This window comes from Lonchura striata, chromosome 5, assembly GCF_050655825.1.
Source record: "Lonchura striata isolate lonStrDom1 chromosome 5, ASM5065582v1, whole genome shotgun sequence".
Classification (NCBI taxonomy): Eukaryota; Metazoa; Chordata; class Aves; order Passeriformes; family Estrildidae; genus Lonchura; species Lonchura striata.
The window spans coordinates 63335367-63362342 of NC_140707.1; the positions used below are offsets into that span (position 1 = coordinate 63335367).

At 45.8% G+C, this 26976-nt stretch overlaps 1 protein-coding gene and 2 long non-coding RNA genes across 3 annotated transcripts in view; 2 read left to right on the top strand and 1 right to left on the bottom strand.

The window, feature by feature from the left end:
- Nucleotides 1-4609: 4609 nt before the first annotated feature.
- Nucleotides 4610-26976, top strand: part of LOC146767410 (uncharacterized) — a 61739-nt gene continuing 39372 nt past the window's right edge. Inside the window, exon 1 of the long non-coding RNA XR_014955779.1 lies at nt 4610-4733. This is a non-coding gene — a long non-coding RNA (uncharacterized LOC146767410). The remainder of the gene's footprint in view (nt 4734-26976) is intronic.
- ANKRD9 (ankyrin repeat domain 9) lies at nt 17055-18871 on the bottom strand. The gene is made up of 2 exons (XM_021541378.4): nt 18737-18871; nt 17055-18290 (listed from the first exon to the last, which is right to left on the bottom strand). Exon 2 carries the CDS (start codon nt 18238-18240, stop codon nt 17365-17367), a length of 876 nt encoding a protein of 291 aa, XP_021397053.3. The 5' UTR covers nt 18241-18290; nt 18737-18871; the 3' UTR covers nt 17055-17364.
- LOC146767411 (uncharacterized) lies at nt 18986-26207 on the top strand. The gene is made up of 2 exons (XR_014955773.1): nt 18986-22931; nt 23397-26207. It is a non-coding gene; the product is annotated as an uncharacterized LOC146767411 (long non-coding RNA).

Genomic DNA, 26976 nt, shown 5'->3' on the forward strand with positions numbered 1-26976 from the left:
ATCATGATTCCACAGTATTGTCAGAATTAACTTAGTTTGATCCATTTCCATATAAATAATTGCAAGGCTATACTAACCTTCCATTTCCAGAAATTTTGTTGATAATTTGGCTTCATTCACAAGGTAGAGGTTTGGATTACAGCTAATATCAGGGGGACTTTTGCCCATTTCTGTAGCCATCAGGAAGCTGACAGAGTTTTGGGGGTGAGTCCCAGCTTGGAATAAGAAGAGGTCGCTTGTTGAGTTTGTAGTACAAAGCAGGAATGTACAAGGCAGCTTTCATAATTCCTGTTGTGCTGTATTTGTGCCTCCAGCCAGTGCTTTAACATTTGGACTCATATTGTTTTGAGTACCAAACTTAGATCTATTAAGAATAAAATGGTAATTGATAGAATTACCTATATATCCCATTAAAAATTGTGATATTGTGAGAAAATACTTAACAATATTCTGATTTTTAGCTATGTTAGCTAAATTTTGAAGTGTCTTAACAGATGTTGCAACAGAAGTATGTGATGAACTGGGAAGTAACCTAAGTTAATCATTGCAGTTTATTTTTCTTTATACTAAATCTTGTTTGAAAGATACCTCATCTTTTTTAAGCAATAGAATTATAGATGAGAGAACCTGAGTTCAGTATGTAGGCGGAGGAGTTACTTTGTGTTTGTTATAAGCTTATAAATCATCCGAATGTTTTGAGCAGCTGCTAACCAATACTGTAAAAGAGCCAGCTTCAGGAAGGGCCAAGAGTTGAAAAGTGGGGATGTTTCTGTTTTCAGAATTCAATACAAATGGAAAAGGATGTGTTTTCTTTTTAACCTCTGTTCTCTTTCAGAATAGTTCGTGCATGTCGTGCACTAAACTTGGAACAAGCATGGTGCAAGGTGAGAATGAATTGGTGGAGAGAGAAGTTACGTCATTTTTTTTAGTAGCACTTATAGCATTGCCTTTCAGTTCTCAGCTGAATCTCAGTCCTACAGGAAGGACAGATTTATTTCCCTTTTACAGATTGTTTGCTTCTTTGCTAATCTCATCTCTATACAGAGATTACCCCAGAGGGATTCTTTTAGCCTGTCTGGAAGTGGATGGTAATGGATTCAGCTTGTGAAGTAACCCAGTCTGTTTCTTATAAGCATAGCTTGGTGTCTTGAGGACCCCAAAGAAGCTGAAATTCAGCTTAAAAGTATCTTATGGCAACTCCCGAGTCAATCACTTTGGAGAAAGGACATGAGAAAGAACAACTTTTCTGTGCCCTCCAAGCACCAGATGCTCAAGTACAATGGCATTATTTAATAGTGACACTTTTGTATTACATTTTTCAGAATCATCTTAGTAATGGTTTGAGCTTGCTAGTTGTTTATTTACTGTATAATACTGTTCCTTGCTATGGTCGTTAATATTCAGTTGGTGTCAAGAGCTCTTACATACTACTTTTTAGGGTAGTTTCAACAAAATTAGAATGGGTTTTTTTACTTTTACTTCTGTATTTAGGTTTTTGGTTTTGTTTGTGCTTTAAGACAAAGTGCAATAAATTAGATTTTTAAGAAATAAATTACTGTGGTAAGACTCATCTTTTGTGTGATTTACAAGAGAATTCTCTATGTCTGACAGTTGTCTTGTGGTGAAAGACTGTGCCCTAATGTTGCCCCAGAAAACATGGTAATGATAATGTAAGAACCTGAATACTGTGAAGTTTATTTTATCTATTTTTTTAAATTGTGACAGGGGTGTCAAGCCAGCAAAATGTTCATCATTCAAGCAAAGACAATTAAACATCTCTCATTTGAAAATTATGCTTGTTGCATCCATATTAGGATAGTCTTGCTGTAATAGAAGTAAAAAATTTCTTTCCTTGCATGCTGAACAAAAAAATGCATGTTGAATATTTTAGCTCTCAGTGAAAAATATGCATTTGTGGTTCCAGCTAGAAAATGGTCCAGCAGAAAATGGTGATTGTACCACGTGTGCTGTAGCTGCACCCTTCCTTGAATTATTCATTATCTGAAGACTTCCTGTGTTTCTGACATTTTACTGGAACTGCAGCTGGGGTTTAAAAGAGAACACCTTGGCTTTGCTTCCCAAAAGAAAGAGCTGTTTCCTGGCTGAGTGGGGACCTGGGTAACTTCACACAAGAGAACCTAACAGTGATTAATGAGGCTTCTGACTCTTAAACACACTTCCAGCCCCAGGAATCCTGTTCAGATTCATATGGCAGGGTCCTTGCTAATTATCATAGCTTTTATCTTGACAAACTGGTTCAGCTGCTTCTCTGACTCCTGCAGGGAAATAGTAGTCTCCTTATAGCACTGGCTCCTTGCTATTATGCAGGAGTAATCCTGATGTCACAGCTTAAGGAAGATGTCTGTGATGTGTTGTTGTGAAACCAGCTATCTTAGATAGATGAGAAACTCCTTTGTCTCACAGCAATAAAAATAAATAGGATCCTGTTAAATGGTACAGAGAAGGTCTTTCACTAACAAGTGTCAAAGAAAATAAACTAATTCCTTAGCTAAGATAGTAGAACTGTTGATATGAAACAGTGGGAAAATTACAATGAGAAGCACTTAATTACGAACTTGGGTCACTGTCTAAACATAACTTTATTTCTGCAGTACAAAGGTTCACAAGTCTTCAGCCTCCGTTACCTGTTCAAAGAGTGTTGGATGGAATAGACCAGGATCTCCCCTTCTTCCCACACACTTGTGAACATCAGAACTCCATAACTCCCCTACATTACTTTTCATAGATGAGTTCTGCCAAGCATTTCAAAAGCACTTGTGAGTTATTTCAGACTTGTGTGACATTCTGGTTTATATTTTTGCTTTTCTCTTGGAACTCCTTCTAATGAGTGAGCTTTTGCTAGTTGTTTCAGCCAGTTCTGGGTAGATTTCAAGGAACAACCTTGATACACCTTTTCAGTAAATGCTGTTCTGAGTATAAAGGTTTGAAATTCAAGTGCTTGTATGCCTATGGCCTATCCTGGTTAATTAGCAATTACTGAAGCATAAATTGTTTTTGAAGGTATGGAGGTCTCCTCATTACTTTGGTGTAAATTCTCATGTGTCCAGATTTACACTAACTGGCCCTGTCTAAATCCCATCCCTACTGCCAGGAGTAGAGAGGTAAGACTGGATTGAGGATTTCCAGCTGCATTTCCAGCTATAATTCCTCTTGCAGCCTTCCTGAAAGCCAAAGTTACATGTTGGAAAAAGTATTATAGTGGCAAGTAGCTGGGAAAGACTAATGGATCCTGTGCCAAATAAAGTAGATCACCCTGATTTTTTGATAATGAATTATCATAGTTAAACACTCTCACATCAGCAGGACAGAAGAGAACTTGTAATATATAGGACTAGATTTTAATTACTGGAAGGCGAAAGTTGAGTTGAAGTCATTATCTTTTGTGAATTACTACAACCAGAGCTCTACCAATAAAGATTAAAATGTCTGGATGAATAAAATTATCTCCCTAGTCTGCTGAATAGCAATATCTGGGTTTATCAGTTATGGATTTCTCACTGCTTGAAATTGAGATGGGAAGTGAGGTTTGGGTTCAGTGCAGGAAATGTTTTGGAATGTTCTGTGGCTGGTATCACACTAGAAGCCAAGTGAAATTACCATGATGATTCCTTTAGCCTTTGAGTCTGTCTGACTTGAAATCTATTTAAATATATCCATCAAACTGTTGTATTAGCCATAAGGTTAAAATCCTGCTTGATACTAGTGGAAGAAAAGCATAGAAAATAAAGATCTGTTTGAGAATCTTTGTGTTCTTTTTATATATGTCTATGCACATACATAAAGGCTTTGATTTCTGTTCTGTAAAAGCCTATAACAATGATAATAAAATACCAAAAATGTACTAAGTCTTCCAAACTGAAAAATGCCCTTTCCATTTTGGCCCTCAGAAATTACTTCTAAATACAGGGATTTCTATAGGCTGTGATTCTGATAGAGGAATTGAATAGTACACAGCTGAATATCACTGAGTGAAGCTGCAGTTACGAATTAATCTCTCAAACATTATTCACTGTTTCTGGTACTGAAGAAACCAGTGACTTGTTTTTCCATTTTAATATACTTTTCTCATAACCTCAGCTGAGATACACTTAGAGCAGATAAAGGAAGGAGACTTCCATTTACAACACTTGCGTTTTGAATCTCATATCCAGAGAAAATGTACCTAAGGATGTGTACAGAATCTTATTAACGTCCTGTACTTACCATCTTGGGTTTGCACAAGTGACTGTGCTTTATTTGTATTCAGTGGACATGCTGTCTAATCAGTGTGGGGAGCCTTTGCCAAGAACTCTCTGCTGTTAGGGGTGTGCAGAGGTATCTTGTGTATGGAATGGAGAAGTGACACAGGTGTTAACATCTCTTGAAGCATGAAATGAGAATACTCAACAGATGACTCCTTGCTGAGGCTGTCACGCTGCTGTATTTTTCCCTAAATGTGGGCTGGATGAATTTAGCTAAGCTCTGTTGGGTCAGGTGAAAGATCAAGCTAACTAGATCTCTCCCAGAAAAAAAATAAAAGGCTGGGAGGAAAGTTCCAGGGAGGCCCCCAGCAGAATTCCTGGCACGTGTGCCTCGCTACAGAGCAGGGGGATGTACCATACAGAATGAATTTGCTTGAGCTGCAGGGAAAAACTGCAACTGCCAGCAAGAAGCCCCACAATCCCTGGTTGTTCTAGGGAACAGACCAGCCAGCTGATCATGGGAAGTGCAAAGTAAGTAGGGTAATTGCTAGAATGACTGAGATTTTACTTGCTCAGCTCCCACGCTCGTCTTGCTAAATCCGTTTTGTGCTTCAACAGATGGTCTAAGGTCTGTTTCCTCTGGAGCTGCACCCAGCACTGCAAATTTGGGGATAAAAACATGTGAGGCAATGGACCTGCACTTTGTTCCATGGTGCTGTGGTGAAAGTCAGACCTTTTAAGTTAAGGAGAGCATGGTAAATGATCAGTGTAACACTTTGAAATAACATGTTTGGCACTGTTGGTTCTCTTAGTAATTGCTGTAATAATAACGTTGACCTTGTTAAATATTAACATTGATGCCATAGGTATCATAGGTACTTGTGTAGGAGATCTTTTGGGCTTCAGGTCTCATTAGCTGATTACTTAAAATATTGCCAGCATGAGCCCTGTTTGAAACAACAACAAAAAAACCTGAAACGTGATTGTCTCTGCTTGGAATGGATGCATTGGGGAGCTGAATCTCCTTGCTTCTAAGGCCTGTTGATGGCTTTTCATTCTGTTCTTTGCTTAGTGGGTAAATCATTTTCCTGTCCTTTCATGTGTTTACATGATGCCCATATAGAGCAAATCCTTTGAGGAAAACACAGGCAATTGAGTGTCTTATAGGGCACCTCCTTTCCTTCTTCCCCATCTTGCCACTTGTAATTGCTGTAGGATGGGAGTTGAGGTCCAGGGATGTAGTGAAGTAGCTCCTTCTACTTTAACTTCAGTTTTAATAAAAAAACAAAGCTTAAACCAGCAGGGTTTTGTGTCAACTTTAACCTTGTCTTTGGTCCTCTGCAGCATGCTTTTCACTATTGCTGGCTGCTTGCAATATAGTGACTTCTTAAACCTGATTTTAATAGAAGACTTTTGAGGTGGAAGGTAACAGATGTTTGGGTTTTTCCTTAAATGGGTGAGAGATGCCATATTTTTCCAGATGAGTTTCAAAGCATACCAAGCAAGGTGAGCTCAGCTTTCACTTAAAAGGCCATGCTTCATTCAATCCCTGAGTGTCACAATCATACAGCCAGTGGTTTCTCAGGGCCACGTTTAGAAGCAGGTTGGCATCTACCTTGCTGTCAGCTTCAGGGACCTTAAGAATAACAGTGTCTCTGCAGAGCTGTACTGCCAAGAGCCCAGACTTCAGAGCCTCCCTCAGCACATTTGTTCTGGGCAGCGTGGACAGGCTCATAGGATCCCCTGCCTGGTCAGTTCTGCCAGCCTCTGTGGGGCATAAGAGGAATCTTTTGCAGATCTGGACAAATAAACGGGTGGTTTCTTAGGTCTGTCTCTTGCTTTAAGTCTAGGGTACCCTGCTAGAGTTCCAAAGGTCAGACAGGGTGGAACACATCAGCACAAGAGACACAAAATTGCATTCCTGGTAAGTTGTTATTACAAATACAACTTTGTTCATGCTCTCTGAGAGTGAATTTTACCAAATTTCATTCAGTTTTTAATTTTAAAAGTTAAATGTTGAGGGGAGCAGCACAGCCCATATTGTATCTACCCTCTACAATTATTTTAGGACATTGAGTGACAGTGATTTTCCACAAGTAACCCATTTCTGACCTTGAGATGGATACTTTTAAAATCCACTGTCTAATGGACCCAACAATTAGGCCTCTCACCCAGATGATTTGCAAATTATTATCCTGTTTGCATTTTGCATTCAAGATTCTCACTTTTTATTACTCTCAGTTTTACAAGTACAGCTTGTTCAGAGTGAGTAGATTTAAAATATCTATTCCCAAATTCTTGAGTGGGTTGACCTGGGTCACCACTGAAACTTCCTTGTAGATTTTCCTGCACTTTTTCCATCTAGTTTTTAATAGAAAGCACCACAGTAGTTGTATGCTTCTGTAAACAAATGTGGTCCACTTGGCAGTGCCTGATGAAACATCTTGGAGAATCACTGCACCAGAAACACTGCTGCAGTGGGAATATGAGCATTGCTTTCACCCAAAAAAAAGAAAATAAATCTGAGTATATTTTTGTTAGCACTAGTATTGTTGATCTCTTGACTTATATTCAGCTGTTTTCCAAATAGCAGATTAGGAGTATATGGATTCAGTTGTCATGTAAAGCTCAGGAAATACTGGCCACAGTTATAACTATGATGATTAGGAGAAAAACAAAACAATTTTTTTTTTTACTATTTTGAAAAAAATATTTTGTGAAAACACAGCCAGGCAAGTAGGGAATACTGGAATGCTTGTATTTCATATTTAGTCCTATTGGTGGCAAAGCTTTCACTTCAACAGACCCTGGATAGGCTTCAGGAATATTATTAGTAGGCTTTGCCATATAACATCTCTGGAGGCAACTCTCCTTATATTCAGCTAAGTAAGATGTTTCTGGAAGCCATCCCAGGCAAGTGATTTTGCAAAATAAATGGATCTTCTTTCTATAACGTGATAGTCTTCTTTGGCAGTGACTCATAAAATTTTAATATGGATGACACATGAGAAAGGAACCATGTTTTTTTCCCCCCTCTCTTTATCCCAATGTCTCTGCTGTAGTCCACACAAGTAAGGAGTATCCTTGGGAGCCATTTTTTGCCACTGGTTGAGAAATAGGAGCATATCTTTTCAAAAGATAGTCAAGCCAAGGAGGTCTGTGGTAGTAGTTTAGTGTAGTATTGCAGTTTTGTTCCTGGTTTGGGGTGAAGTCTTGCATTGCATAGTGCTAATGTAACTTTGTTTCCCTCTGATATTGATGTGTTCACATCAAAGTTGCTGCAAACAGCTGGAAGCACCCAAATTTCAGAAAGGACATTCTGAGAAAACCAGTAAGAAAACCCCCTTGGGAAGAGGGGGCAGGGATGAGAGGGAAAGAGCCTTGAAAGAGTACCTACCTTAATGTGTGGTTGCTAGGGTGAGCAGTACAGTGATGATTTCAGGGACTGTTGAAGAGAGTAATTCTGACCTGTGAAAGAGGAATGAGGAAAGAAGAAACAGGCTTAAAGGCAGGAAGCATTTCCTTATCATAAGACTTACTAGGTTGTGCTGTTGTCAGGAAACGGTCACAGTTCCATTGCATGAAGCATTTAACATTGGACAAAGGGACCAAACTCTGTAATTATATAAAAGAATAAGAACATCTATCTGCCAGAGACATTTAATGTTCTGTTGCTTTGCTTGATACTTTTATGTAGGTGGTATCACCTTATTTTCACTTCTTAAAGTACTTTTATGTCCCTTCATGTTCTGCTTGGTAGATCTGAATGATGTTAGCAGAAAGTCAGGAATTCTGAAGGTGAAGAACGTGTGCATCTTCCTTTGATGTCATTTTCACAGAATGACAGAACATTAAGAGTTGGAAGGGACCCACAAGGATCATTGAGTCCAACTCATGCATGAATGGCCTCTGCAGCCATTTGGTGCTGTGAACACACAGCAGTTTTGCACATCAGTCCTCCAGCACTTCTCTTATCCATGAGAACATTCAGGGTTTATTGATGGCCTGTGTGAAAACAGTACATTTTGTTATAGAAGAGGCAAAAATCAGTGCCACCAGCAGGCTCATAACATGTGACATCACCTGTAATAGATGTAACATATCAGGGGGTTGGGTTGGTCTTTTTGTTTTCAGAATCAGTATGTCACAAATGTAAATAAGAAAGATTCCTTTGACCACTGATGATTTGACATTACAACAATATGGGGGACTTATAAAAGGAAAATGGTTAGACTTGTGTAATAAATATATTTTTGTTAAGCTCTAGTTGCTGGTTCCAATAGTCTTTCTCCACAGAGGTGATCCCTCCACAAGTGGATGCTAATGTGTAGTATCAGTCTTTGACTTCAGCAGGCCTGAGCTGACCCTTTTATTTATTACCTGGTCATTTTCCCCAAACCCAGATATCTCATGTATTTATTGTGGTAAATCAGTAGTGAACTTATCTTTACCTAAAGGCAGATTGAGAAGGAGAGCAGGCAAGCAGGAAAGAGGAATTGAAGGTTTGCTGCTGACAGAGTGACTGGTCAGGCAGTTCCCAAAGGCTGCTCAGAAAGGAGCAAACCAGAGTGGTCAGCTGAGTGAGGTGACCCTCACTACCCAGTTCAGGAGGATGTCAGGCACTGAGCTTACACTGAGGGTGTGGGTTTGAGAGTAGCATGATGGGCAGATACATCCTACAGCAACAGCAACGTGAGCCACAGACCAATAGAGTTATGTTTTCCCATTAACCCATGAAGATCTATGTTGCAGAGGTTTGGGAACTAGGAATACAGGTAGAAATGCCAGAAGCACTGTGCTAGTTTCATGTTTTGATACCACAAAGAGCATGGGTTTTCTTTAGGGTCAGAGCTCAAGACTTGCTGTCACAGGGGGTGCAGCCTTTCTGACAGCTGAGCTAAAATTCATTGGCTTGGGTAGCCAAACTTGCTTTTTTCTTCACAGAGAACAGCTAACAGAATTAGGACATGTCTTTCTGACACACTCTATTTAATGTCAAGGTCACCTGTGGTCAACGTGGGATTAAACCAGCATGTTTGGTATGTGTCCCATCATCAAGGGTGTATCCTATAGAGTGAGCTGCACCAGTGTCAGGTTTGGATCTGAGTAAAGCTTCAGTGTAGTCTAATTAATGAATAGGGCCTGGTAAGGTCACAGTCCAAAGCAGGGATTTGATTACATAAATTTCTGTGCTTTTGTTTTAATAGGGAGTCTACACAAGATTTGTTTGGTATCTGAGCAACCAGTTTCTAAAGCATCAAATCCCAAGTAGGAGGCAGGAAAGGCTTCTTTTGATTCTGGAACAAAAGACTTCCGAATACCCTCTTAGCTCTATGTCCTTGGTTTGGTACAGCACAGTGCCACTTCCCATGCATGAGCTGCAAATGCTGAAAAGGTGAATAGATGCAGATCCAGACTACCAGCTGGGACTTATTACCTCCCAGAGCGAGTACTCAGTGCTGCTTAGCACCCTCTGAAAGGCATAGCATTTGCTCAGCAGAGCTTTTCTTTCTGAGCTGGAGGTGGGCAGAGTCAAGCTCTGTGTCAGTTCTTGCCTCTTCTGTTTGGCTCTAGCTTGGAAAATTACTCCCTCACTGTCAGGGCTAGCAAAGTCATTTGTTCCCCATTTTTCCTCCCCCATCATTCAGCTAAAGTGGAAAGAGGATGGGAACACATGAGAGTTGTGCTGTTAGAGCAGAGCATTGTGGTTCTGTCTTTAGCCCCATGGGGCTCAGCTGTGCAGCAGAAACAACCCCAGGCTGCTCCCAGCAAAAATGCTGTTTGCAGGTACTGCTGCAAGGACTACTGCAGGACAAGGTCTGCTGCTATCTGGTTTGTGTTCTGAGGGCCTGGGGGATTTGAGTTAAAGGCTGCTGTGGTGGCCACAGCAGGGCAATACTGAGCCAGACGCCTCTGGTGATAAGAATATTTGCAGATATTACTGATAAGAATGTTTGCTGATGTTACTCAGGAAAAGCTTGACTTCAGAAGCTGGAATTTAGCTGCTCTATGTCTCTCTAAACTGGCAAAAGGAGATGTGCTGTGGTTTGGCTGTTCATCACATGGGCAGTGGCTCAGTAGCACAGGCATATTGTTACTAGTCATGTCTGAGCCTGTGTGTGAGCACAGCTGGTGCCATGTGGTACCAAAGGAACTCAGGTTCTCACTGCTCTCACCATACAGGTGTGGTGGTGCTTGGCCCAGTGTCTGCCTGCCCATGCTGTCTTCCCAAAGCCCCAGGTGGTTCCTACTCTGTGATTCCACAGGGACTTGATGCCACTGAGGAGCTGGGGCTCACCCAGTCTCTTGAACACTGAAGGACAGCTGGGATGCTGTTTGCCCATCACCATGCTGGTGGTGTGCTCCCCGTGCATCCTGAGAGCAGGTGCAAGGGGTCAGTGGCAGACAAGAGTCTTGGGACAGGCTGTGCTGGAGAGAGAGAACTTTATTCCTGACAGAAAGAATGGAGGGTGGAGTGCCTCTCTGTGCACACCCAGTCTGGGGTGCCGACTCTCAGGAAGAATTACAGTCTCCTAGAGACCAGACTGACTGGAGCAAAGCATTATGAGGAAATACACCTTGAGTCTTTCACCTAGAGCTTGATACCACAGCCCTGGCTGGTGGGATGGTAGCTTGCTGACCTGTCATGAAGGTTGGGAGGATGATGCTGGATGTGGATTGCTTGTCTCTGGCCAGGGTGTTGTACAGAGCTCCAACACCTCACCTGCTGTTCTCCGTAGTGAAGGCAGCCTGGGTGATGTGTAGCTGGCATTGCACTTTGAAGGAAATTACCTTGTTTTATCCTTCAAAATATTCTGCCTGCTGAGTGACTCGGTGAGTGAGTCACCTGCTCTGCCTTCCCAGCAGCTCTTACCTCAGGGCTGTCTCAGAAGGTGTTTTTCTGTCAGGGTGTTCATGGTCTAACCACAGCTTGATGCTGCTGCTGGCAGGGAAAATGAGGCAGCAGCAAAGCTGAGTCAAACCTTGGGCATCTGAAGGAGGAGGCAAGCCCAAGGGAGTGCCACATTCCTCCCACTGGCATGAGAGTGTTTTTCCCAGAGCACTGAGAGCTCTGCCATGGTTCTCTGGCCCTACAGTGCTTTCAGCAGTTTTCCTCAGCTCTGGGGCCCTTAAGGTCCCAGCCCTGCTCCTGCTGGGAGAGTCTGCAGATAATGCAGAAGTGATGTGCCCCTCTCCTCACAGAAAAAGTGGGCAAGCTATTGTTCATATCAACTCCTTTACCAGCTGAGGAATTTTGTCCAGCCTGCCTTTGGCCACAGTCCTGACTGGGCATGGCATTAGCAAGGGACTGAAATCAGTGTGAGAATCTGCATCCTTCTGTCTTGTCACCTTGAGTCACTAACCATCAATAGCTTTCCCTGTTGCAGGAGTGGGAGAGAGCAGGAGAGCCCTAGCAGATGGTTTAAGAGGAAAGCATGCTCAGAAACTAAGCTCCTCAAGGGATTTTATTCTCTTTCTTACTGTGAATTAGAAATTACTTTTCTTTTTAGGCTTTGCTTTAAAATGCTGCTGTCACGCTGTGACACAAAATAACTCACAGAAGTAGGTTAGATGTAAAAGCAAAGAAAAAGAACTTTAAAAAGTAATCTTTATTTTCTGACTCCACTATATATACAATAGCAAAAATGACAGTGGATTGGAGGGTGAAACTGCCACCTCTCCAACCACACTGGTTAAACCAACAGTCCATCAATTCTCTCTACCCACAAAGGATGTAAAACAATCATTATTTACATGAACATGCATAAGAAAACTGAGTTAAAACATGTAAATATCAGAAGGTATAGGAGCTTTTAGAAGAACTTTAAAACTCTCAAAAGAGCAGGGCGACATGCTGCCTCAAACATTGTCAGGAAAATGGCATCACATTAAAAATACAAGTGTGATGTAGTATCTGTTTATTGCAATTTACTTGCATGACTAAAAAGAAAAACCCCTAATGATTATAAATAAAGTCTGAATATTAAGAGCATGATGACAGAAAACACCCCTTACATCAAAACTGTAATTACCACTGGGACTGGAACAAAGGAGCAGAGGGACAATTTTAGGCAAAGCTGCTTTGCTGGCTGAGAGAGAAGATGGGTCTGCCCAGTCTTCCAGACAGAGTCAAGGTCTGTGTACACAGCCTGGTCACTGCTGGGAGGACAGCAGAGTCTCAGAGCCATGAGACCGTGGGGCAGGAGCTGTGGCACTCACAGCAAACCATGCAGGGAGGGTGCTGCCTTCCTCAGAGCTGGAAGCTGCTCCCTGGCCTGCCTGAGCCAAGCCCTTTCTGCCTGGAAGTCTCTGTCCTCCATGGCCTCTTTGCACTGCTTTCCTTTCCTGGGGAAGGACTTGTCTAGCATTAATTGTTCATCTCCCTGTTGAGGTCCATGGAATGTATTGCCCTTGTGTTTGCCTTAGCTGGGGAGCACAGGGAAGGGGAGACAGGTCCAGGGCCACCCCTCATATCCCAGGCATGCAGGTGTCTTGCCATGGCTCCTGAACTGGAGAATTGAGCTTTTCAGGCCTTATTTGCTTTCCTGAAGGAGAAGTGTTGATTTGTTCTGCTTCCCATTAGATTTGCAGTACAGGGAATGTAACCTTACAATGGCTGGAGGGTCTGGAGCTCACACAGGATCCTCAATTACTGGCTCAGACTTGCTAAAACCTTCCTCAGAAAGCTGAAGTGTGGGACAGATCGAAGTCCCTCTCTGCCTTCCTTGCTCCTTTGCCTCTCTCCTTGCTGATTCGGATCCATTTTGTTTAACTCTCACATTTGTATTAGGAAAAGAATATTTTTTCTTATAGAATAAGGAGGCAGAGTTGATGGCAGGGAATGATTTGGGGTTTAGGGACAGACGAGAGATCAAGGTTAGCTGGATGGAAACTTTTTTTGGCTCAGCTACAGGTTTTTCAGAGAGCCTTGGATGCACCACAGTTAGAAGATCAATAAAGTAAAGTTGGATTTAAAACAGATACTGTAAATCAATCAGATGTGATAAGCTCAACATAAGAACTGCTGGCCTGGGTCATTAGATGCCCAGGCTCTCCTGGCTTTAGCAGTAATTCCCAAACATTATGAAATTATCTTTGTTTGAGGCTTCTGAAATTAGCTTTGTTGATTTATGTGCTTTTTTTTTAAATTTATTGACTAAACCACTGGGCAAACAGATACTGGTAATTTCAGAAGTCATCAGGGCAAGTGGGGGCAATCTTTGTACCCCAGCTGAACTTGGTTCCATTTCTTGTAGCAGCAGGGAGGGATCTCTAATGCTTTTGCAAACTGTATTTGTGTTTCCTGCTGAGTTAGGTTTTGTGGGGGAGCTCAGCTCCTTCCACTCTTGTGCTACACGTGCACCTGTACCTGTGTGGTGGCAAGAGCAGGAGTAAATCAGTGCCAGCAGCAGCCTTGCAGCACCATGGAGGAGATTCCTGGTAACAGAGGACAATTGGATGTGGCCTGAGCAAGTCATAAGCAGAACTTCCTTCTCACACATTGCAGGTGGAGGAGGAGACACCACAGAAGGCAGCCTGGGAATGAATGGTTACGTAGCCTCAGACACGTGCTGACACCAAGCTGGGATGCAAGTACTGTTATTAACTTAGGAAACTTGGTTTGCAAGGATTTACAGTGCTCTTTAAATATTAAGCACATGGCACAAGTGCCTTGTTTGCCTGGATGGGATGATGCAATGCACAAGGATCTGCTGATGTCAGTAGATTTCTTACATTGCAAATCAAAAACCCATATGGCTTGAACAGCAGACATAGGACAAATAGGAAATTAGGAAACAAACCTGGCACCCTGGCCCCTTTCTAGTCTCTGTCTTTCTTTGCCTCTATGCCAGGGTAAAGGAAGACTGTTAAAGAGCACAAACCCATCTTTTAAACAAGTTACTCAAAATTACAATAGACTTCATCTCCTTCAGCAGACTCTAGGCAGGCTAAATTTTGGGAACGGCAAAGAGGAGCCAGTTGCAGAGTCAAAACTAACTTAGTACTTCCTCCTTCCCCTTGCTTTCTGAATATTAATGTTTAAGGCCTTTTTTACCTGTCACAGCAAATAAAGCTACTTTGGACTACGAGGTGGGTAGTATATGAATATTTTGGTTTGAAAGTGCTTGAGCAGCCCATGGGACATATTTCTTAGATTTCATCACTGTTTCCTGACAGAAGGTAGTTTTTTAGAGGACTGACTGTAACCAAGCTTTTCAGGAATGCTGGTTCTGTCTGCTGTCTTGCAAGCTTTTAGAAAGCATTTTCTGTGGATAAGTAATTTTCCGTATTTGACAAGATTAAGCTGTTCAGGTAAGATGGAAGCTTCTAAGTTTTATCTCCTTACCCCTCTGCTCCCAGGGTATTAGGACTTTCTGAATCTTCTTTTCCACACCTTTGTGGCCAGCTTTCTGGCTCTAGCACCACAGTTCTCCTGTACAGTGACATAATCACCATCCCTGTTTGCTTTATCAAGTTTGTCAGTAGTGATGAAGCTGGCACTTCTTGGTACTTTGGTTGGTAGCCTTCTCCAAGGGATGGAAGCATGAAGAGGCTGTGGAGCCTGCACTCCACTGTGCCCTAAAGGTGGCAGAAGACAGAGATGTGCTGGCAGGTCAGTCTGAGGAAAGATGATGCTGCTATTGCTTGGTCTATAAACAAAAGACTTCTGTTTCCAATGCCAATTCCGTGTGCCCACCGGTGCATGTTGCCCACAGCTCCTCTCCAGATGAAGCATGGCAGACATCAACGAGCCACACACAGCGAGGGCTGCTGTGACCTTGGGCAGAGCCATCCCAGCGTGGGCTTGGCACCAAGTCTGCCTCCTGTCCCAGAGTAACAGGAAGGGCACAGCACTTGGCTGCCTTCGCAGCCATCGGGACACGTCGAGGGGATCAGCTCTGCTTGTTGCAATGGATTACCCCAGAGCTGGTGGGAGGGCTCCAGAGAGTCACAGGGCAGCCTTTACATTGGTGTTTTGTTCAAGGGCTCATTTGGAGGTGTAGGATATCCTGCCCAGCCTGTTGTGCTGTTCCAGTGTGTAATTGCTCTCACAGCTTGGGAGCAGGAGCGTTTTCCTGCAGTTCAAGCAAGTGCCCTCTACTGCTGAATCTCGTTATGTCTTTGTCAGCAGAGCTGGTAAACATTCTGTCCCACCCAAACCCCCTCTGTCTCTTCCCCCACCTCACCTTGGAAACTTTGCCATGTGTAAGTCAGACCTGACTCCTTTACTACTTGTCTGTTTGGAAAGATGCTTCCACACCATTGTTCCAGAAGCAATGGGGAACAGGGACTCTAATAAAGAATGTAGCAACATAGGTAATTTTTTGTAAGTGGCTAGGTTTGGAAGATTAGGATTACTTCTCTGGATTTCTGTATTTTTATAACCAGCAAGGCAGCTGAAGAGAAGAGTTAGAATTTTTCCATGTTTTCCAGCAAGGGATTTGAATTTCCCATGGTAATAGGTTTGAGCATGTATGAGTTTCGTTTCTTAGGAAAAAGGAACATTTTCTCTTCTAGAAAACATTTTTAGTGGTATCAGGCTAAGAATAGCAATCTTCTTTCTGTTTTTCTCAAATTTCAGAAGCATGGCTTATCTTTTATTGTGCATGCAGCACGGAGATTATTTTAGATTAAATACTACTCTGTTCTGCTGAAACAGGAACAGCTTATAGTGCCTAATTCTGTGGCTTTTTCATTCCTTAACCAAAATTAATTAATGAATAAAGAAATCTGTGCCTTGAACATGGCTCTTCTCTCCTAAGCACATTCAATTCCTTGATGACCCTAGAGTGAACAGCAGTCCTGAAATGGTTCAAGCGGCAAACAGCTCCCTGGCTACGAATTTAAGCCCTGAAACAAAACCCTACAGTTTCAATGACAGCTTCCAAGAACGGAGCCAAGGCTCCAGTGCTGTGTCCTAGGAGACCTCTATCACTTGCAGGGCTGGTGGAGCCAGCACAGCTCCCTGCAGAGCACACAGGGGCAGTGCCAGTTAACCAGGGACTGCCCAAAACGCTGCAAAGTTAAGACTGCAGAGCAAGGAACTGAAGCTGTACACTTTGCTTGGTCAAAACAGAAGTGTTGGAAGGAGGACATTACCCCCAAAGGGCTTTTTGATCTGGAGCAGCTATGGGGATGTTGTTTCTACCTTGGAGCACCTCAGAAGGGATAGCTGGGGAAAGTTTGGCTATCTGAGCTACTCCTCTGGCACCCAGAGTGAACACCAAGACTCTCATGGTGCTCTCAGCTGAACCTGTGCCATCACACACTGATGGGGAGTGGCAGTGGAGTGGCCAGAATCCATTGAAAAAGCCATGATCTAGGATCCTGGGCCACTGTCACACCCTTGCATCCCCCTCCCTGGCAATAGCAGGCTGGCTCTCCTGCTCTGTGCTACCCTCCTCCCCTGCAGCAATCCCCAGAGGGGCTGCAGGGTCCAGCCTGGCCAGGGCAGGTACATTTTTGGCCACACAACACGTGTGCTCCATCTCTCTCTGCCTGACAACAAACACCTTGGCCCTCCAAGGAGAACAGAGACAACTTTACAAGGAAGCCAACTGTTATTTATGTGTATTTTAAAATACATTTTGTTCAGATGCACATCCTTGGCAGCCTTGTTTAGGGAAGTTGTAACAGTATCTGGCTTCTCTTTGGTCTTGTGTAGAAGATGAGGAAGTTTTCATCTGTGCCTTTAAAAAAACCCTGCATCTCTGCCAAGATGTATTAGGAGAGCTGTAAAAAGGAGTCATCCTGTTCCAGGATGGCGAGCCTTATGTAACAGGGAAATCCTAACAAAAAGATACTCCCCCACCCTGCACACCCTCTTTCAAGGCACATGCCACTCCAGGGTTTTCAGTTGCTTGTTATGTATTTTGATCACATCTGCCACTGATTTATTTGGATGTATTTACAAATAGGTTCTTCCCCATACCCTCATTTGTACATGCCATAGAACATCTTTATAAAATGCAGCATGGCCCTCACCTCACAAAGATCTTTAAATAAAATATATTGTAAAGTGCCGGATACAGTTCTTTTAAAAAATACTGTTCTCAGTAAAACAGATACTTGGCCACTGCATTAGCAGCTTTGTATAATGTTACATTTTTAGCACAAGTCTATTTCTGTCAGGTGAGCGGGAGGCTCTCATACCACCCCTCTAGCTCTCCAGTTTCAAGTCCAAAGGCTTTAGAAAATGAGGCAGAGGCAGATTATCCAGAGCCTCTGGGAAGTGCTCAGGTGAAATGGTCCTGATCAAGACACGCATGGCTCTGACAAACAGCGATGGGGGAGCTAAGCCCACCAGGCACTGGAACCTGTTCTCTCCCAGGAGGTCCAGCCACTGCTGCCGGTTGTCCAACAGTTGCTGTTTCATCGCAAACTTGAGGTCCTGAGGCACGAAGAAGAAGAGGCAGTCGAGGCAGAGGAGCTTGGCACGCATGTTCGCTGCCGGCAGGTGGGAGATCTGCTGCAGCAGGGTGTCGAGGGGGGTGTTGCCGGCACTGTCCCGCAGGCAGGGCGCCGCGCCGTGCCCCAGCAGCAGGAGCAGGCACTCGGGCCGCACCAGGTCGCAGGCCATGTGCAAGGCTGTCTTGCCGCCCTCCACGCGGCTGCAGCCCCGGCGGTCCAGGTGCGCGGCTCTGTCGCTCGGGGGCAAGGCTTGGATGGCCTTGAGGATTCGGAAGAGCACCCGGACGCGGTTGTAGCGGACGGCCATGGCCAGGTGCGGGGCCGACTGGCAGCAGCTGAAGCTTTGGCTGGGCACAGCCAGGGCGCTCTGGGGGAACTTAGTGAGCAGGTGCCGGGCGTAGGGCTGGTGGTCGTGCACCAGCGCGTAGAGCAGCGCCTCCGAGGGCGAGTAGACGCTCACCTTGCCCCCGTCCTCCCAGTGGAACGCCTCCATGGTCCGCATATCCTCCAGGAACCAGACGGGCAGCAGGTCCCTCACCGCCTGGTAGAAGGCGAAGGAGGATTTCTTGCACTGCTTCTGGGACTGGGCGCCGCAGCCGCCGACCCAGCGGACGCTCCAGGGCATGGCGTGCGGCCGGGCTCCGCCGGGGGCTGCCTCCCACCATCGGCGCGGACCTGCGGGAGCGGACGGGCGGTCAGTGCCGGGCGGCCGGGGCTCCCCGCGCTGCTTCCGGGGCTCGCCGCCTTGGCCCGCCCGCTTCCCCGCCGGCGCGACGGCCCGGTGCGGGAGACACCGTACCCCGGAGCAGACATCGCCATCCCTCCCTCCCTGCTGCCGCTGCACGGGATAACCGTGTCCCCGCTACACGGAGAGCCGGTACAAGCAAACGGCCTCCCCGCAGCGCACAGGACGCCCGTGTCCCTGGCGGACGGGAACCCGGTACGGGGAAACGGCCTCCCCGCGATGCCTCCGTGCACCGGACACCCTTATTCCCGGCACGGAGACTCGGTACAGGGAAACGGCCTCCGGGCAGCGCACAGCACGCCCACATCCCTGGTGCACGGGGCCCGGTGCACGGGAACGGCCTGCGTCCCTCCCTCCCCCCGCTCCCGGCGCTCACCTCCCCGCCGGTGCCGCGGTGCCGCAGTGGAGCGGCGGGAGGCGGGAGCGCCGCGCGCCGCCGCGGGCCCCTTTTATCGGCCCCCCCGCCCGGGCGGTGAAGGTCGGTCAGGACCGGGAACTGTCCGGACAGCGCCCATTGGCCGCCGCCCCGGCGCCCCGGCCGCCCATTGGCTGCGCCGGGAGGACGGGGCCCGGCGCCCGCGCGTGCGTCACGGGAGGCAAAGTTCCAAGAAACTTGGCTGAGGGCGCGGAGTCCCGCGGGGCGGGGCGGGAATGCCGCGGGGCGGGGGCGTGGGGGGCCCTGGGGCGGAGGGATCGGGGCTTCCAGGAGCAGGAGGTCGCAGGGATATGGGGCTCCTGGAGTAGGGGGGTGTGGGGTCCCGGGGGTGTAGGGATCGGGGTTCTCTGGGGTGTCAGGTCCCAGGGATATGGGCTCCCAAAGGTATGGAGTCCAGGTATATGGTGTCCTGGGTATGGGGCAGCCTGGAGAAAGCAGGAGGTGCAGAATCCCGGGGCATGGGATCCTGAATGTGGAGGATCCGGGGCACGCCAGAGCCTGGACACATGGCTCACGGGCACGTGGCGTCTGGGCAGAGCGGCCGTGCCCAGGGGCTGTGGGACACGCGGCCTCCCGGGCGTGGGGACTGCATTCGTGCAGTGCCCGGGTACACGCGTGCCGGGGCAGGCGGTGTCACAGCCCCGTGCCTGCCCTGCCAGGGCCCAGCCTGGCCGATGCCACTTCTTGGCCCCCGTGGGTGGCTCAGGCTGGAGCCTAGCACTGCCCTTTGGCCAGCGCATGTGTCTGCACACGTGCTTTGGCCAAACATGTGTCTCTGGGATGTCTCCAGAGAGTGACATTTACCCACAGCCATTCCCTCTGACAGGCATCTGTCAGGTTTGGGCTACAGAAGAGCAAGGAGATGGTCATGGCACTGCCTGCAGCCCTGCAACAGACACCTGCAGTCCCTTGGCCCTAAAATGTGTGTGTATTTTGCTTTCCCAGTCACACACTGGGAAAGCAAGTGCTGGCATTACTGGGATCTGCTCTCTCCTAAGGCCTCCTTACTGATAGCAAATACTGGGATCTGCTCCATCCTTGACCCCCTGAGACCATTTCCCTCTTCCTCTGTGTGTTTGGCCCAGTGTCTCCCCCTCTTGCAGCCATTGTCCTCTCAGTCAGGAAGATCAGACTCTCTGGCATCTGCAGGTGAGCAATGCCAGTTGCTAATGGGCTCACAGGCCACAGCTCTGATTTCTCTGTCCTTGGAGTTGTCCTGCTGCTGCTGTTTGCTGCTGGAATGGGAGACACTTGTGCACATTCAGGGGGATCACCAGACAGGGGCTGAAATGCTGAAATGCTCCGCTTCCCTGCAGCCCTCTCTGTGAAGCTGCTCAGGGAGGCAGGAAGGGAAACCACGTCATGCTACCAACTGTCCTGATGACCGCGATGAGTAAGAAGCTGGCGAGGAACAGCCATCCCCTTTGTTGTGCCTCTTCTGAACCAACATTCAGCCAGGGAAACAATGCCTAAACTGTGCTTGCTTTGCTTTGTAACTTCTTCCCTGCCAAGCAATGCTCATGCAAACCCTGGGGGTCCGTGTGGGGGTTGCAGGCAGGTGGGGGAGCTGGGCAGGACACTGTGTGCCACTGTCACACTTAAAAACTCTTGCTGACCACATCTGAGGGAAGCAAATAGAAGAAGGATAACATCCACTGATCTGCTTTGCCGGAGAGAATTACGTCCAGCGTTTGTCAGCACAATTCGTCATCCGAGGATCCCTGCGGATCCACCATGGCTCCTGGTGTCTTGGATGTTGGCCAGGGCATAGGAAATCCTCTTTCACTGCTTGTTTCCGATTCCAGGTGAAAACCCATTAAAGGCAGCCGCTTCACCACTCCCTGCTACCACCAGGGCACTGACCTGTCAGTCACGTCCCATCACTGCAGCGATGGGATAGCTGGTACCAAAGTGCAGGACTGAAAGAAATGGTTTAAAAATAGCTGCTTCTACAGCCCTTCCTTTGTGTCTGCCCATGCCTTGCTGCCCATGCTGATGGCAGTGATACCCACCACATCTCTGTGTGCTTCCTGCTCTGGGGGATGCCCTGGTGAGAATCCCAAATCCTTTCCTAGCTGTTGCTAGGACATTGCCATTGATTTGGATGTCCGGTGTGGTCATGTCAGGTTGTCCAGCCCTTTGTACTCATCCTGCACATATGCCTGGGCAAGCCAAGTGGTGCCAGAGCCCAAAGGCAAGGCATTAGCACAGTTGCAAAGCTAAACTGGCTTTTTCATAGGAAATTAATGTCTTTGGTGTAGAAGTGAGATTGTTATCCACAGGCCAAGCTCTCCTACGGAAGTAGTGGGAATGGTTACAACCACAGTGTGCTTTGGGCCTCAGCACTGGCTTAAAAATAGGCCAGAGCATGCCAAGTCCTTTCAGCCTCACAGCTGGTGGGTAACCCTTTGCAAATTGTACTTGTCACATACATTTGAAGTGGGAGCCTGCATGTAGGAAGGGCAGCCTGTCTATGGGCTGCACAAGATTACATTTGGCCCCAAAATTGTTCATAGAGTGCAGTTCTCAGCTCCAATAATGTAACAGGGCAGCCCAGAAAAGTTTTACTTTTCTGATATGTATATTTTTTATCACAGACCCATGAACGTGATTTGTTTGTTTGCAGTCCAGCCTGGTTTTAATCACTTTGAATTAAGCAGCTGATCTTATTACCAATCCAACTATGAGAAGGCTTATCACAGGTTCCTTGGCACATGACAGAGATTACTCTATCGGTGCAGCCACATCCAAGTAACGTGACGTATCCTCTCAGAGCTATTTTCATCTTCACCCTCCTTTGGGATCTTGATCCTTTGGTTTCTCCAGCCAGTGACCAACTAAAACCTTCTTAACACTACGGAAACCCCAACTACGCAATCGGGCAAAACCTTCTTAATACTACGGAAACCCCAGCAACGTAATCAGACGAAGGGAAAAGCTCTGCCATTTCTTGTGGCAGACGTCATTTGCTTCCTAGGGCTTTCATTAAATTGAGGGTAGGATAATTTTGACATAATGGACCTGACTGTGTGTGTAATTAAAAGCAAAATAAAAATAGGCACTATCAGGGAGTACACTGAACATAGTCTAGTGCTGGGTTTGAGCATGAGATTGAAGATGGGCAAAGAGCACGTCCTCTTTCTTGAATAGAGCTGAAGGATACAGGATTTACTCCAGTCCTTGCAAAGAATTCGTGCATGGGTTTAACGCTGAACACTTACCAGGCTCTTCTGGAGAAAGGCAGGCTCAGGACTAAAGGTCAGCAGAGCTTAGACAACAGCTCCAGATCCCTGGTGGGCTGGAGCAGCACAGCTGCCACTTCACTTTTAGCCTCTGGGATCTTCATCAACAAGTCAGAGAGAAATGCCTAATGTCCTATTTAGTTAAAACTGCACATCTTCAGAGTGAAGTAAGGAATGAGGAGAGTCATGGGTTTTGTGGTAGGGGTGCTGGGCTGGAATATACACACTGTATGTCCCCCTCTCACCAGAGGTACATCACTGATCTTCAGTTTAATCTCTCTGCCACCAGTATCCCTTCTGCACACAGGATGCAGTAATGCTGCTTTGACCATCCTGTTTCAGCTGGCGAGTTCTTTAGGTCAGGGATAATATGCAAGTATACTGTTCTGGTCCTTGGGGTCTGGGCTAGGCATGGGCAACCCTCTGCTGCTCTGCTCTGTTAGACGGGGGACAGAGACTGGTCATCCTGTGCAAAGACACGGCGGCAGAGCTGCTGGCAGTCACTAGACAGGATTTGTTCTCCGTTGGTGAGGACGTGCCATGTGAGGAGGCGGATGGCAGCCCCAGGCACTCTGTTCAGCTCTGATGAATAATAGCTGTTGCTGACACCTCGTGGAAGCCTCACACAAACATTTCCTCAAAAACCTTTCGGTTTCATTTCTTCTCCTGCTGCTTGTTCCCCTGATGAGCTTATCCTTTGTTTCTGTCATCTCAGGGCCCTTGGCTACCTGCAGCACCAGGGATGGGAAGGCAGCAAGCAAAGTTGCCTGGAGCTGCCTGATAAGCAGTAGTGCACATCTTCCTGCATGGTGGTGAGTGAGGGCTGTTCACCCTGTATGGCTGTTGCACGTCAGATGCAGAGATGAGAGCACCTCCCTGCTATATCCACCTGGGTATGTAACACCTGGGTCATGTACATGCCTTTTGTGTGTCTCTTCACCCATCTCCATTTTTTAGGGGAGCATTTTCAAAAGTAGTTGTCATTTCATTTCAGATTATCAAATCAGTTTGGAAAAGATAGAGAAGTTTTCCTGCAAAGTGCAAAAATATTTTCATTTGCTAAACAAGACAGCTGATTAGAGAGTCAGCAGTGATCTGGGTTGGGGCAATCCTCCTGACTCCCTTGCTGGAATCATCAGACAACATTGCCCTGTCCAGGCGAGGAGTCACAGCCTTGAACCATGTCCTGTTCTCAAGACTCACCATTGCACTGCCTTGCATCCACATCTTTTTCCTTCTCAGTCTTCATTTGTATTACAGTCAGTCTCTGCTTGCTTGACTTTGTGTGAATCACCATTTCACACTGAGCCAGAGCTACCCATAACCTTGACTGCTCTGCTTTCTCTGCTGTGTTATAGGGTTAGCTCCGTCCTGATCCATGCATGAAAGAAAAATCTGCTTTGGAAACAAAAAAGTAAGCAAATCTTCCCTTGTAATTCTTGTTTCCTGGTTGTTGCTGAGCAAATTCCAAAAATCTGCTTCTGAAATGGTTCTTGGTGGAGTAGGTTGCCCAGAGACCTTGGGGAGTCTCCTTCCCTGAAGATGTTAAAAAGCTGCTGGACACAATCCAGAGTAATGTGCTCCTAGGGACTCTGCTTGAGCAGCAGGGTTGGACTAGATGACCTTCAGTGGTCTCTTCCAACCTTACTCATTTTTGATTCTTGAGAGCCCAAGTGAAGCTCTGATGCATTTTGTTTTGGAAAGGAAATCTCTCCAGTGGCTCTGTAGGAAGTATATAATATGAGGGTTAACTGCTATCAGACATCAGTCCCAGCTGATGAGAGGATGACTAAATCTCTCAGCTGGTGTCATGGATTTGTTGATGTTGCCCATGAGTGGGATTACCCAATTTTTAAGGCTTTGAAACTTATTTTTATTCTGGTTCCTTGATAAAGTGGTCTGGAAGAATGAGGTGGGTAGCAAGGTGATGAGCTCCTTCTGCTGCAGGTGTTTTGCAAGCTCTCAGGGATGCTCACAGGCTGTCATCAGTGTCCTCTTCACCTTGGCTGGGTTCACAGCTCACGTCTCATTAAGCCTTGATTTTGGCACCTGTAATAAAAGAACCACATTCATCCATTTAGAAATTTAGAAAAATTCCCAGAGCTACAGCAGAGATTAAATTTCATCCAGTATATCACAGAGGGAAGCTGAAAAGTGTGCTTGGCCCTTAAAAGTCTACAGAGCACATTTTGGGGACCCTTTCTGTTTCATAAGCAAGTGGTCAAGAGGGGTCAGAGAGCTCCTGGTGCCTGTGGATGATTTTGGCCTTCAGCTTGATGTTAGTTGTTAAAAATATTTTCCCAGATGTATTAATATGACCAGACTGGATTGCATCTGCGCTGAACATTGTGAGCCTGAGGCAGGACATAAATATAGAAGCAAAACAGGCTGACATAAGAGTCATCTGTCCTCTTCTACACAAGAAGTGAAGGGGAAAGAGAAGGGAACTTACTCTGTTGCAATTTTTAGATACTTTCAGGAATTAGCCTGAGCCTCAGAGGGTGCCTGCCCAGGGTCCTGAGGCACAGAAGCCCCCATGTATCCCTCTCTCAAACTCTGGTGTGCTGTGCCAGAGGATTGCACACTCAGCACCATTTTAACCCAGGCTTAGATCTGCCTAGACAAGGTCTGCAATCAGGAGTAACTATTTGTTTAATGTGTTTGCCTAACAGGATTACCCTTATCATAATGATATAGCAACCTGGCCTTGGCAGAACAACCCCCAAGGGCACAAGGGGTCATGTCCTTGTGTCCATTGCCCCAAATATGCACAGCATAGCTTGTCTCTTATCATGCAATATCCAGCCATGCTTCAGTTGGCATTCAGTGCTCTGATTTGGGAAAGAGCTATTGTGCCAGGTATTGCTGCCTGCTGACATCACACTTGGCATTTCTCTCCCCACCTAGAAAAAAAATCAATAATATTCAAAAGTTAGAAAAATGATGCAATGTTTTATAATTAGAGAATAGGATGGCTTCCCCACTGGGAATTGCTCTGAACAGACGCCTGATTGAATTCAATGTGAATTTGTTGTCCTGGCTCCCTAAGAACCAATGAATTGCCTGCCTTTTGTATTGTATATCATGAACATGCCTTAAAATCCTTACAAAATCATCTGTTTGTCTATAAAAGTACATTAAATTTTGCTACTTAAACATTCAAGGAAGGTTCAGGATGAAAGCTCAGTTTTCCTGTAGATAACTAGGATAAAGGTTTTGGTAAGGCGGAGCCTGGCACCATAGAGAATTGGTACCCAGACTTATTCACTCCAGTTTCTGGCCAGGCTGGGGACACCTCCTTGTTCCCTGTTGGTGTCATTTTAAACCTTGCACTTTTCAGGCTGGTGGATGTGAGCCTGTCCTCACCAGCTCCCGGGCTATTTGTGGAAGCAAAACCTCTTGCTCACTATGTTGCCAGTTCCAAAACAAGCAGGATCCTCTGTTTATAATGTGCTATAATTGGCCTGAATGAAACCTGTGGTTCAGGCTGTAGCGCCCAGGACTGCTGATGCAGCAGCACCCTAATTCCAAGCAATGCTGCTGGGAATGCCAAAATGGCTTTGCATAAAGCTGAGGGATGTGTAGGTACATAGTGTTAGCAGTATGTTCACAAGCTCCTGTTTCTGGAGCAGGCTGTACTTGTCAGGACTGTGTAGATTCCCTTTTCTAGATGAGGTTTGCTGGGATGGAGCCTCCTTGGAGCAAAGCAGAGATATCCTCTTTCTGCAGCAGCTTCACCATGTAGATGCTGGGCTTGCCATGGGGAGCATTATCCTAACCCTATTTTTTTTTTCCCCAAGGCATTTGTAGCTGGTATGTGAGTAGGGCTCTGTGACTCAGAAATTACCTATCCAACCATTGGGCCTAAATTATTTGAGTTCACCTCTGATTAGTTTACATTTATTTTGGTGGCATGTGTGGCTGTTGAGACCCTGCTGTTCAACATGGAACTGTTCTGACCTTGTAGCTCATCACAGGACAAACTCCTGTCTAAAATAAAGCAAAGCAGCCCACTCACTTTTGTTTAGAGGCTGGTACACACAGTATAATGCTCACCTGAAAGTTATATTTGATCTGGCTTTGGTATAAGAAACCCCTCTGCTATTTCAGCTCTAAAACACAATAGGTATGTGGCCAAGAATAAAGATTAAAAAAAGAACTGGCCAATGCTTTGCGTGTCTTAGAGGACTTATTTTTATTGCCATTTGTCATTCTCTCTGCTCTTGGCTGCTGCTGGGTCTGTTGAAATAACAAACAGGGATGAAGAAAGAGGGCAGCTCTGTCGTGAGCTTCCTTCAGTGGGAAGCGGCTGCGGTGCAGCAGTTAACTCCAACGGCGACTGCAGCCTCCGCAGCTCTGCCGCCAGCAACCCAACGGGAAATTCGTCCTGCTTTTCTGAAAAAAGATTGGATTATCAGTCAAAAGCCTTTTTGCTGCAGAGTGGTGTTTAGAAAGAGTCTCTCTTTTGCTTTATAAAAAAGTGGTCAGAAATCTTCTAATGCTGCATGCAGCTGCTCTGCTGCCAAGAAAACCTCCCAGGCCTGGTGATGAGGCCTCTGCAATATTTCCAGTTTCTCTGTAATTACTTTCTAATTAAATTTTCAAATCCAAGTACAATCAGGAGGTTAAACTGTAGTGAGTTCATAGTAGGATCTTTCCATTTGCTTTTTCTAAGTCAATAGCTATCCCCTATGTAGAGGTGATAGATAATTTTGTGAATATAAAGGTGCTTAAAATCAGGGTAGCAATGCCTTTTACCTGACGGATTCAGCACTAGTGTAATTTCATCCATTTGAAAGCACTGCTTTTGCATAAAAAATTGTTGTAACTGCCTGATCAGATTTGTCCATTAGTATGTCTACTCATGGCTTATTAATTGGCTGGGGCATTATGGTTCAAGCTTCCCTTGCCAGGATTTTCCTCTACTCCTCCACATGT